Source organism: Mustela lutreola, chromosome 3 (genome assembly GCF_030435805.1).
Source record: "Mustela lutreola isolate mMusLut2 chromosome 3, mMusLut2.pri, whole genome shotgun sequence".
NCBI classification, from domain to species: domain Eukaryota; kingdom Metazoa; phylum Chordata; class Mammalia; order Carnivora; family Mustelidae; genus Mustela; species Mustela lutreola.
This window is the reverse complement of record NC_081292.1, coordinates 196,981,914-196,994,107: the sequence shown is the minus strand read 5'-3', so window position 1 is coordinate 196,994,107 and position 12,194 is coordinate 196,981,914. Positions and strand designations below refer to the sequence as shown.

The window sequence follows — 12,194 nt, the reverse complement described above, 5'->3', positions numbered from 1 at the left end:
GGCCTGTCATCTGTATCAGGGCAGTATTTTGTTAGCCTAACCCAAGTTACTCTGTGTACTTGAGAGCAATGATATGTCTATAAATTCTGCAGCCCAGTTTAGAGCCTACTACTCCAAGTGTGATGAATGCCCTAAAAAGTTACAATTGGCCATCATTTGGTTGCCTAAATGACTGAGGCTGTAACAAGTGCAAAGAACATAAGATTTCCTGAGGAAGTCCGTTAAAGCTATGGGCAGTTGTAAATGTTATTATTTCGAGCCCCCCCCCCCTTTTTAAACCAGCTTAAGTTAAGTAAAATAGGGCTATTCCAGGCCAACACCCTCCACCAGTTAAATCACAAGCCCGGGGCGGGGGGGGGGGGGGGGAGGTCCAATACAAGTACCAGTAGTTTCTTTTTCTTTTTTTTTTTTTTTAAAGATTTTATTTATTTATTTGTCAGAGAGAGAGTGAGCGAGAGCGAGCACAGGCAGACAGAATGGCAGGCAGAGTCAGAGGGAGAAGCAGGCTGTGGGACTCGATCCCAGGACCCTGGGATCATGACCTGAGCCGAAGGCAGCTGCTTAACCAACTGAGCCACCCAGGCGTCCCAGTACCAGTAGTTTCTAATGCTCCCAGGTGATTCCACTCTGTAGGAGGTCTGACACCTTTAACAGAATTCAGTCTTTTGCTTGGAATCTGCATAATTAACTACTACTTATACGTATTGTTAGGATTGAAAGGAACGGTAAATACAAACCATTTAGCACAGCTCCTGGTACTTAGTGCTCAATCAAATGTAACACTGCCCCCCACCCTTAAAAAAACGTGGCCATTAAACTCTGCCCCTTTTTTCCCCATACTTTCTACTTTCACTTCAGTAGCAAGTTGGACCTCCATGAATTATATGTAATGCTTTATTTGACCTTAGGAGAACTGGTGACTGGTTAGCTTCTCTGAGTTTCTTTTATAAGTAAACAAGGCCACAGTGCTACTGCCTGCAAAAAATTTATGGCTTAGTCGACACAGTCAGACTGAAAATTTAGGACACTTAGGTAATGTATTAGGAATTTTAAGTTAATGTAGTGGAAGCTGAGGATGTCAGCCCTGAACAGGAATGCCAGAGTTGAAGTGTTTGCTTCGATAGGGTTAATTTGGAAAGATTTCAAAACTTCGAGCTAGACTTTGAAGGAAGTTTTGGCAAATGACTAGAGATGAACCTGTTACGTATGGGGAAGTTCACAGGCAGAACGGAAGCCTTTGGTGTACATTGCTTCTCACTGCCCAGAGCAGAGATCGTACTTACAGGAGCAGAGAAATTAAGAAATGCTGCAGGGCAGGCGGGGAGTGAATGACAAGCCACAGGGAAGAGCCGGCTCAGCTACCTGTGCTGGAAGAAAGGAACCGGCATTTGAGTCCTACTGCTGGTCCTGTAACAGAAGTAAGGGAGCAGGGTGTCGGGGTCAAGTGAGATAGGCCTAAGCTGTAGTAACTGTAAGTGGAAAAGAAATCAGCATGTTTTGTTTATGAGTTTATTTAACCAACATGAGTTATCCCCTCTTTAGCAGGTATTGTGTCTTACGAGGGGCGTGTCGATGAATAAAACACTGTTCTTAGCCTCAAGTAGTGTGGGGGGAGGCCATGTACACGTGAGTGTATTATGACTGCATTTATGTGGTAATAATGCCTTAGTAATCCAGCATGCCGTGTTTTGCAGAGAATGGGAACAACTCTCCTTTGCCCAAATATGCAACGTCACCAAAACCTAACAACAGTTACATGTTCAAAAGGGAACCTCCCGAGGGCTGTGAAAGGGTCAAAGTCTTTGAAGAATGCTCGTAAGTATCCCAATAACTTCTATTATGAGAATTTTCGAGTAAGTTGAAGAACAGCACAGTGATTGCCTGTATATCCGCAGCCCAGACTCCGTAGTTGACATTCTGTTGATGCGTGCTTCGTCTGCACATGGTGCTGGTAGTTTCTGCTAAAGTATGTGGAAATAAGTTACAGATAACATGACACTTCACTGTAACTACAATTTAATATTTGTCTCCTAAAAGTAACCATAGTACTCCCACATAACCAAAATATTATTATCACACCAAACAAAATTAACAACAGTGCTTAATATCAGCAAATACCCAGTTTCTTTCAAGGATTAAATTCCCTTCAGATTATGTACTTTTGGTCTCTAATTCTTTAAACGGTATTAGAAATATTTTGTCTATCTGTATAGGAAATAGAGTTCTACTACTTTGTAGAATCGGGTTACTGTGATGATGATAATGTAAGCAGCAGGATTTTTTTTTTTTTAAGATTTTATTTATTTATTTGACAGAGATCACAAGGAGGCAGAGAGGCAGGCAGAGAGAGAGGAGGAAGCAGGATCCCCGCTGAGCAGAGAGCCCGATGTGGGGCTCGATCCCAGGACCCTGGGATCATGACCTGAGCCGAAGGCAGAGGCTTTAACCCACTGAGCCACCCAGGTGCCCCAAGCAGCAGGATTTTAAATCGTGTCCAGGACCGTTAATACATGATTTCCTGTGCTTATATTTCTGCTGACTGGTACTCCAGGGGAAGCACTATAATTTTAGACTCAAAATTTGCTCAGAATTAGCCTTAGTAATTTCAGTAGCCATGGCTCCTCGCTTTGTAAGTGATGGCTACAGCATTGTAAGTATGCGCGAGACCACAGATGCACGACTGGACGTTATTCGGGGGTGTGATGGTAGTACTGAGCTCTCGCTACCTATACCTAGTCTTGGTGTGGCTGCACGTCTTAGAGTCACCCTTCTGGGTTTTTCTCGCTTGTGAAACCTGAAGCACAATGTGAAGATTGTCCAGCCTTGTCTGACTCATGTCATCGATCTTTTCCCTCCTTTATGAACATCTTGGAATCCTTTTGAAATATGGCATCCTTTTGTTCATCTGTGTGCTCCGGTCAGTGCTTCCTTTCATCTAAATGCTGAATAATTTCGCCAAGCAAAGAGCATTGTTTTTGAATTCCCTCAGTTTCTTTCTTTTTTTTTTTTTTTAATTCCCTCAATTTCTATACTAGGAAATCCCAGCTGTCAGTGTCCTGTCTGCCTTTGTGACAGTAATTGAAAACTCCGTTTTAGCAGCTGCTCCCCTGCCCCCACCCCCCTTGCCTGCTATGTTAGACTAAAAGCTTGACTGGTGCCAGCGAAAATTGAAGCAGAATTTCTCCAGACCTGCTCCATGGACTCCCTGAATCATCATCTTCTGGGGTATGAGTTGGAGCTGCAGATTCCCAAGCCTCATTCCAGGCCTAATGCATAAATATGGAGGCAGGACCAGGACTGTGCTTCTCTGACAAACACCCTATTTTTTTTTAAAGATTTTATTTATTTATTTGACAGAGAGAGATCACAAGTAGGCAGAGTGGCAGGCAGAGAGAGAGAGAGGAGGAAGCAGGCTCTCTGATTGCAGGGGACTCGATGGGGGACTCGATCGAGGGACCACAAGATCCTGACCTGAGCCGAAGACAGAGGCTTAACCCACTGAGGCACCCAGGCACCCAACACCTCATAATTTTTTATGCCCAAGTTGCAGATGCTGGCTTAGACTTTTCCAGAAGAGTTCTTAAGTTGTAGAATCATTTTACTAAGTAAAAGTCACATGGGCCAAATGAACCTTTTTAGAGTTGAGCTCATTGATTTACTCATTGGTAGTTAAAATTGCCCAAATGCGGCGGTGCCTGGGTGGCTCAGTCACTTAAGCGCCCAACTCTTGATTTCGGCTTAGGTCATGATCTCTGGATCTTGGGGTTGAGCCCGCATGGGGCTTACACTCAGCATAGAGTCTGCTTGGAATTCTCTCCCTCCACTTCCCCCAGCCGTCATGCTCACATGCTCATTCTCTCTTTCTCTGAATAAATAAATAAAATCTTTAAAAAAAAAAAAAAAAAAGATTGTCTGAATGTAGAGAAATCGTTGATTGGTTCAAAAACAGTTTCAATTCCTTTTATAAATCACTGACTGAATAGTTCTTATTTAGGTTGGTGTCATGTGGTATCTGGCTTTAACCTTGAATTTGGAAAATTTCTCAGGACTTAGTATCTGAACTATGTATATGCTGTTACATTATTTGTATCTAAAGGGAGGGAAGAATGGATAGGGCTGTGTGTGTGTGGATGGATAGCTAGATCAGAGAAATAGAAGGTAAACTCTAACATCGTACATGTTCTATGGCACATCCATCTGTTATTGATAGGTAAACTTGCTCTTTTTAAAATGTACAGAGTTTGTTATACATTATACTGATAGGAAGGATGTGTGGCATACAGAAACTTATTCTTTCTTAAACATTTTCATTACATTTCAAAAATAAATGAACAACAGTATCGTAACAATACTGTTATGATGATGATACGTTACAGATACGAACAACAGTATCGTAAGAATGGATTCCTTAGAGGTAATTTTTAAGTTTCTGTCAATAAAACAAATGACTCAAGGTCTAAAAAATTAGTCTCTTCCTACCTACCTCTGGCAAAATGAGAGCAAACCCACTGGACACACTAGCAACAAACAAACATAGATTATTGGTCCCAGTTAAACATTTTAGGGTTATTTAATCATTCCTTGAAGAATATTTTTAACTCTTAACTAATGTTTGAAAGGCAGTAACTCGGGGAGCCTGGGTGGCTCAGTTGTTAAGCGACTGCTTTTGGCTTGGGTTGTGATCCCAGGGTCCAGGATCGAGCCCCGCATCGGGCTCCCTGCTCCTTGTGGGAAGCCTGCTTCTCCCTCTTCCAGTCGCCCTGCTTGTGTTCCTTCTCTCACTGAGTCTCTCTCTGTCAAATAAATAGATAAAATTTAAAAAAAAAAAAGGGGGGGGCAGTAACTTTGACATGAACTGGGGATCGGAGTGGGGTGAGGGTTGTTTCTAGAACTGTATGTTGATTTACCTGAAAGAAAATGGGTGGTTGAATTTAGACCCAGAATTTAAACCACAGCTTGTACTTTCAGTCTTTCTGTTCTTTGTGATACAGCACATACCATAGCCGTATCGTCTGTACTTAGTCCTTTTTTAAAGAAAGTCACATGTGCTATTTCTTCCTCCAAACTAAAGAATTCCTTGGCCTTAGTTACCTTACATTCCTAGGTATTACGGCCTCTTTGCAGTATAGCGGTGTTATTAAAAATATAACATGACCCTCCTCTCTCTCTCCCTCCTTTCGATTATAAGTAACTTGGATCCACCGTTTTCTTTGCTGCTAATTTATGCCTGCATTTAAAGATACATATACAAGCCTTTTAAAAAAGATAAGCAAGAATTCCTTGCATCAGTATAAGAATACCTAGAATTACTCTGCAGCCCATCCATCAGGTTTTCAGAAAGATAGCTCCAACAGTTATATCCACTTTGAGACACAATCCTTTTGGAATAATTTCTTAAGGAAAAATAAAAATGTAAAGTTAGTTCTGAGATTTTTTTTTTCCCCTTCTATTTATGCTTACTGAGTTGAAGAAAGCTTTGAAGTAGTATTGGTACTTGGGGCTTCTGCTAGCGTAGGTATACACCGGTTTTCCACCCCGGTGTTGGATGAGTGGTTTGCTTCTAGACAGATGTTAGAGGTCAGGAGTGATTCCTCTGCGAGGTTGGGGTGGCCATTGGAAGAGGGGACAAAGGAAGGTTTTGGTGGGGGAATTTTGGTGCTATTTACTGTTAATGTTTTGTTTGATCTTGGCACTAGTTCTTACTGTTTATATTATTTTCTGTGAGCTCTGTTTTAATGAAAGCAGTAAGGAAATTAATTTTTAACAAGATAACCTCAAAAAAATTAATTAAGTAAAAACCTAGGCCTCACCTCATTTGGAGGATTGGCCTTTTTCCCTAAGAATGAAAGTTATTTCTAATAATTCCACCTTCAGAAGAAAATTTAAGCATTTTTAAATTATGGAGACCTAACCTCAACCTCCTGTTTTCTTTAAGGAATTGAAAACCACACTCTCATATATTAGAGGAGTGTGTTCCCTTCTTATCACTGATCTATCCAAATACACTTGTGGCCCTAAAAGTACTTGACGTTTCCACTGTATATTGGAACAGTGCATAAGTAAATCACCAGTTAAATGATTTCTTTGTTCTTAAATTACTGTATTTGTCAAAGCTGTCCTTGGGTAGGATTCACTATTAATAAAATCTGCCCACCAAAAGCATTGTCTACTTGGAGCTTTTGGAGGGGTGGCACCATTCCCCAGGTCTATTGTTTATTAATCTTTAAAAAGATTTTAATTAATTAATTTATTTATGTTATAGAGAGAGCAGAAGCAGGAAGAGTGGCAGGCAGAGGGAGAACGCTCCCCACTGAGCAAGGAGCTTGATGCGGGACTCTATCTTAGGACCCTGGGATCATGACCCTGGGATCATATTAATCAATTAATAATTGATTAATCTATTTAATCAATTAATCAATCAATCAATTAGTCAATTGACTGATTAATTGATAATAATCAGTATTAATAATTGATTAATAACCAAGTGTCCCTGATTATTAATTTCTTATAACTCAGCTCAGATGTTACTTCCCTTGTCAGCCTTTTTTTTTTTTTTTTTTTTTTAACCAAATTCTCCCTCTTCCTCTGTGCCACAGGTTATCCACTCTCCCGTGCTACCTGTAAACCTTTTATAAGATATTTTTATCACATCTCTTGGACCCTTTACAGGAGTTCTTAACCTTTTTTGTTCTGTGGATACCATTGGCACTGTGGCAAAGATTAGGGATGCTTGAAGTAATTCATAACTTCCTGAATAATGTTTTAAATGCAGAAAACATGGAAGATTACAAATGGGATTAATTATGTTGAAATACAGTTCTATTCCCAGTACTTCCCCCCCCCCCCAACACACACACACAAAACTACATATTTAATCAGTCTCCTGCGGATTGTTTCATTTTGGGGGTCCCCAGAATCTAATGCAGAGTTGGCACACTTGAATTTAAATTTTTAAAATTTCATTAGGAGAGGTAAGAACCAATCATACTTTTATCGTATGATCATATTACCTTTTCCCCCCTGAATTTTGATTTACTTAGGTTCTCCTACCTTAATTTCTTTTTAATTTTGTGGCACTTCATATTCAACAATTTAATTTTTTAGTCTCTTTTTTTTCATAGGACACCACTAATACTACCCGTTCCCAACCATCTGGTTCGTTTCGGGAGTACCTGGAGACAGGAAGGGACCGTGGTTGGTTTATTTCGAGTTCACATTTCCCTTCTGTTTCTCAGACAACCATCTGGGTTAACTCAGAAAGTTTGTTTGAGTCAAAGGGATTCTTAAGCACACTCGAAGAGAAAACTCCCACCTACCACAGTTTAGGCGCACAGTGGTGGGATATAGCAAGAGAGGGATATGCTGTGTCATTAATTGACTTGCCTTCTCCCTTCAGAATAGAACAGGCTTTGGAAGAACCATAGTAGTGGAACATATTTTTGTCTTTAAACATCTAGAATTTCTTTTGCCTTAGGAAATTGTTTATTCCTAATGGCTGTCTTAGATCTTCATTGAGATGCAGAGGTCGTCGGCCTGGGTCCCCAGTATGGTGCACGGGATTCTTCAGGGAACTGAAAGCAGCAAAAATAAATGATGTCCTTTTGGCATTCTAAGTACATATTTTGAATTATGTGTCTAATTCCATTTTGGCCCATAGCATTTGAAGCTTTTGCTGTTTCTTGTATGTGTAAGTTACCTGTTTAGAAAAAAAAAAAAAATAGTGAAAGAACTTACTTCCCATGATCTGTGACTTAACAACAACCGGTTGTCTGTTCTGTGCCTAGGCCAAAACAACTCCATGAAATCCCAGCCTTTTACTGTCCCGACAAAAACAAAGTGAATTTCATTCCTAAAAGCGGCTCTGCCTTCTGCCTCGTCAGCATCCTCAAGCCACTCCTTCCCACACCAGATCTCACCCTCAAGGGCTCTGGTCACAGTCTGACAGTTAGCACAGGCATGACCACCGCGCTGCTGCAGCCCATCGCTGTGGCCTCCCTGTCTACAAACACAGAGCAAGACCGAGTCTCTCGAGGAACGAGTACGGTCATGCCCTCGGCCTCTCTGCTCCCAGCACCAGAACCCATTGAGGAAGCCGAAGGATAGGTCACAGGGCCATGTGGCCGGTTTTCCGAGCAACTGAGAACCTCCTCAGATCATTTCTCTGTGATGGCATCGCGCGCGCCCGGTTGGCTGTGAAGTGTGCTCCAGCTCTAGGCGGGGACGAGTCACAGTGTGGCTTCTGGAAGAAGGCAGCGCCCTCTGATGGCTTTGCTCACTCGTGAAGGCGGATCCTCATTGCTTAGCCTGCTTTTTCTTAAAGCACTGGTTGAAACAAGAAAGGTCTCATTCTTTCCTTTTGGAGGGCCGGTATCACATCATTTTTTTGTTTTCAAATCAAACTTCTTTAAACAAACAAACAAACAACTGATCCCTGCAAACATAATTCCTGAAGGGAGACATGAATGATGCTGCAAGAACCATCTTTTATATGAAAATGACTATTTTATAATGCCAGTGTTACATTTTCTGAAACGTAGCAAACAGGATGTTCAGAGATTCTTTGGTGGCCTCTTGTTTCTTGTTTCCCTTTCTAGATGTGTGCTTTTCTCAGCTGTTTCTAGCTTTGGGACCAAAGGGATTGTTGACATTTTCCCAGCAATCTTAATCTCATGACTATGTTTTTCTCCCAAACAAGAATTGATAGGTAAATGCATTGAGCAAATATATAACAAGAGATAAAAAGCAATATTAAATATGAGTACATTATGTGATTTATGTTTTTTGATGTCAGAAGTTTGTGCTTTGGGTGAAATACTTGTAAAACTACTGTTTTCTTCACTACACCTGTATACATTTCACCGTGTGGTCAGAAAAGTTATAGTCTGGAGACAAGTGCTTTAACATGTTCTCACCCATCATTGGAACTTGGTTGAAAAGTCAGTGAGCCAAAAGGAAACTACCCAGTGTTGATGACTAGCTAGGAGTAAGGAGCCCCTTTGGATTTCTACAAAATGCTTATCACACAATCTCTCTTTATCATCACTGTATCATAGTTCCAAGAGGTCCTAAAATGACTGTGCATGGATTTCCTCCTTTGCTTTTGTGATGTTGTTGTCTCGTGGAGTTGGTCAGGGTCAGTAGTTTGCCAGGAGTGTAATCCATTGAATAGCAATCCGTAGTCACAGAATCTTGCGACTGACATTTTCTTGACGGTGGCTGACACTGAGATAATGTTGCTTACAGATTTTGCTAGTTTTCCCTCCAGCATTCCACACAGTGGGGAAGACAGGCCAGGAGAGCTTCGGAGCATATAAACAACAGAGATCTTTGAAAAATCCATACAGTTTTGGATTTAGGCTCACCTTAATACAATCACTGCCAGTATCATGTGCCAACGGTATCATGTTTCGTGTACGTGGCAGTGAAAGTAAGGAGCAGCTCTTTTTAAAAATGAGTTTCGGCAAACAGTATTGATAAAAAGCATCCTTCTAAGATCTTCATATACTACCTATGATGCAATAATCTAATGTTCCTCTACATACTATAGGGAGAAAAAAATTTAAATACTTGTAAAAGGGAACAGTTTAGAAAGTTTAATATGTCAGTTTGTTTGGACATAAACCATCAGAGGAAACCTCGTGGTAGCAATAAATCTTCTGAAAGGACTTCTTATACTCATGCACCTTTAAAACATCTAAGTAATTAAAATTATGCCCTATGAAGTTTAAAATGGAGATGTATTTAGGCAAATTAGATAAATTCAAACATTTGTATAAGTCTGTCAGGTTTCAGTTGGTAGCACTGCTGAATTTCGGTACCTTCTCCATCCAAAACTACTTTACTTGGAATTAGTACACTGTGGCTTCTCAATCAGTAAAACTCAGTTCTTCAGGATCTAAATTTTCTGGTTTGTTGGTTTCTTGAGAACCTTGATTCTTTGCCTTATTTGTTACGTGTCTTGACTTTACCTTTTCGCCCCTGAGAACTGCTCTATCCAGAAGTACAGAAGAAAAGGTAATGAAACTCACCAGGTGAGTTGATCTGAATGGTAGGAGGAGGAAGTTCAAAACAAGTTTTAAAAACCCTCAGTTTTGGGATTACTTGAATTTATTAAATCTGTTCTATACCTTACACTTATTTTCTGTCCATTCCTGTAAATCACAGGGGTGTTTTATAAGTAAAATGCCACTTTATAAACAGTTTTTCCCTTTTGTGCATATATGTGTGATTCACTTCTTTCTGTAGAGTTTCAGATCTCCTGAATCTAAAGTAATTTAAAACCGGAATAGGAGAACAAGTTGGAGAGTTATTATTTACATAGTCTTATAAGTGGAATTTTGAATGTTTGGTTGTAAGGGGAATGTGAATTTGCAGGTAAATTAATTGTAGGGCAACCAAACATATCCCTTGGGTTTGGGAGAAATAGAGCCTGAGATTTGAAAGAAAGACAAAAAGGTACAAGGTCCAAACAGCTCTAACTGCCAGTGCCAAAGGGCTGATTTTTAAGCGTATGAGCTTTAGTGCAGTCTTGAAAAATATTAACCCATAGGTCCATTCAGCTCTTTTGCTTAACCCTTAGTTCACAGGTGGCTGATTTTTAAAAGAAATGGATCTACTTTCAAAAGAATATTTTCTAAAATTATATTCCATAATTATCTTGTTATTCTGTAGAAAACTGTATAGAAGGTAAATTAGGATAGCTTCAATGGGAATATAATTTAAATTTTTTAAAGTTTTCAATAAATTTGCTTCCATTGCAGGAAAAGAAATAGGTGGCATGTATGTTTTGGCAAAAGGAGCTATTCTCTAGTTATTTTCTTTGTCTTAAGTTTCTTAAGTTATTTTTTACTCTTGATGTCTTCCTTCTGATGATGAAAACATAAAAAGATTATCGTTTCTGATCATGATTAAGTCTCTTCCTTGTCATGGCTTTTGTTAGCAGTTATATTTTTTAAATACCTGTTCTGCCTCTTTGGTTAATATGATGAGGATGGATGCCAAAATTATTTTTGAACTAGAGTCTTCATTTTGTTTAAAATATTTCTTACTTCTTATGACAAGCCAAATCAGCCTTTTAGAAGGTGCTATTGCTAACTGTGGAGTAACTGGCAGCAAGAAAGCCTTTTTTTTTTTTTTTTTTTTCCTTTTTAATGGTTGGCTTTTGCTGGAAAGAAGATATTTTTTAAAATGGCAGAATTTATAGCCTTCTCTCCAAGATTAGGATTGGGTTGTCAAGATTTTCTTCTGTTAAAGGAAATAAAAGAAAAATTGCCATTACTGAGTTCAGTTTACTGTTTTAAACTTAAGATTCGTTCCTTAATGCTTGGAATTTTGATGTCTCAAAACCGGACCAGCGGAAGTGCTGAATTTGCATTAAAAAAGCTAAGAATACTTCGCACTTTAAGGTTTAAGTTTTACTCTGCTTAAATTAATGATAAGCAGAGCAGCCCTGAACAATATTTTGTTTATACAATCCTGTTGAAGAATTTAATTTATGGTTTTCTTTTAAAAGTCTGTATCTTTCATCTCTGTTTAAGCTGTGTAAATCTTTTTAAAATGCAATTTTTAAAAATTTTGTTTTTCTAACAAAAATGTCCCAAAAAATAGCATTTCCAATGGTGATAAATATTGTTATTATGTACTTATGTATTCCCTGTATCTGACACTTACTGCTGCCTCACAAGAAAATAGAACTTTTATGTTAAAAATAAAGTCTGTTCTTCTTGAGAGTTTTTTTTCCTGTGTACTTTTATGAATGTTGTTACTTCAGTTCATATTTTCTTTTCAGACACTTCTAGCCTGAAATAACTTATAAATAGTACATTCTTTTTCACAAATATATATAGAAAAATGAGTGTGTCTAAGTAGCAGGAAATATATTGTCAGTTATTCCTTCTATTTCTTTACTTGCTCTGGAAATTAAAGTACCTGATCTTTGTGGTAAACTGTGATAAACTGAAAGACAGTACCTGTTTATAAGTAATTCATTACTTCATAGGTAGACATTTAGCTGGTACACTTAATTTTATCCTGAAGTACACACAGAGGTTTTTTTCCTTTTGTTTGGTAAATCACTTTTTCTGAATCAGCCATATGTTTCCCTAAGTACGGTGGTTTATATATGCCAGGTCGGTGTTCAGGCTCGGGGGTTTAGTCCATATGCATAGAGCAGAACTAGTCAGAGATGCCCAATG

At 39.1% G+C, this 12,194-nt stretch overlaps 1 protein-coding gene across 1 annotated transcript in view; it reads left to right on the top strand.

Moving 5' to 3' along the window:
- Positions 1-11,729, top strand: part of FAM117B (family with sequence similarity 117 member B) — a 71,914-nt gene extending 60,185 nt beyond the window's left edge. The window contains exons 7-8 of the mRNA XM_059168378.1: positions 1,695-1,815; positions 7,785-11,729. Of these exons, the coding sequence (XP_059024361.1) occupies positions 1,695-1,815; positions 7,785-8,103 (440 nt within the window). The 3' untranslated portion in view covers positions 8,104-11,729. The remainder of the gene's footprint in view (positions 1-1,694; positions 1,816-7,784) is intronic.
- Positions 11,730-12,194: the final 465 nt, after the last annotated feature.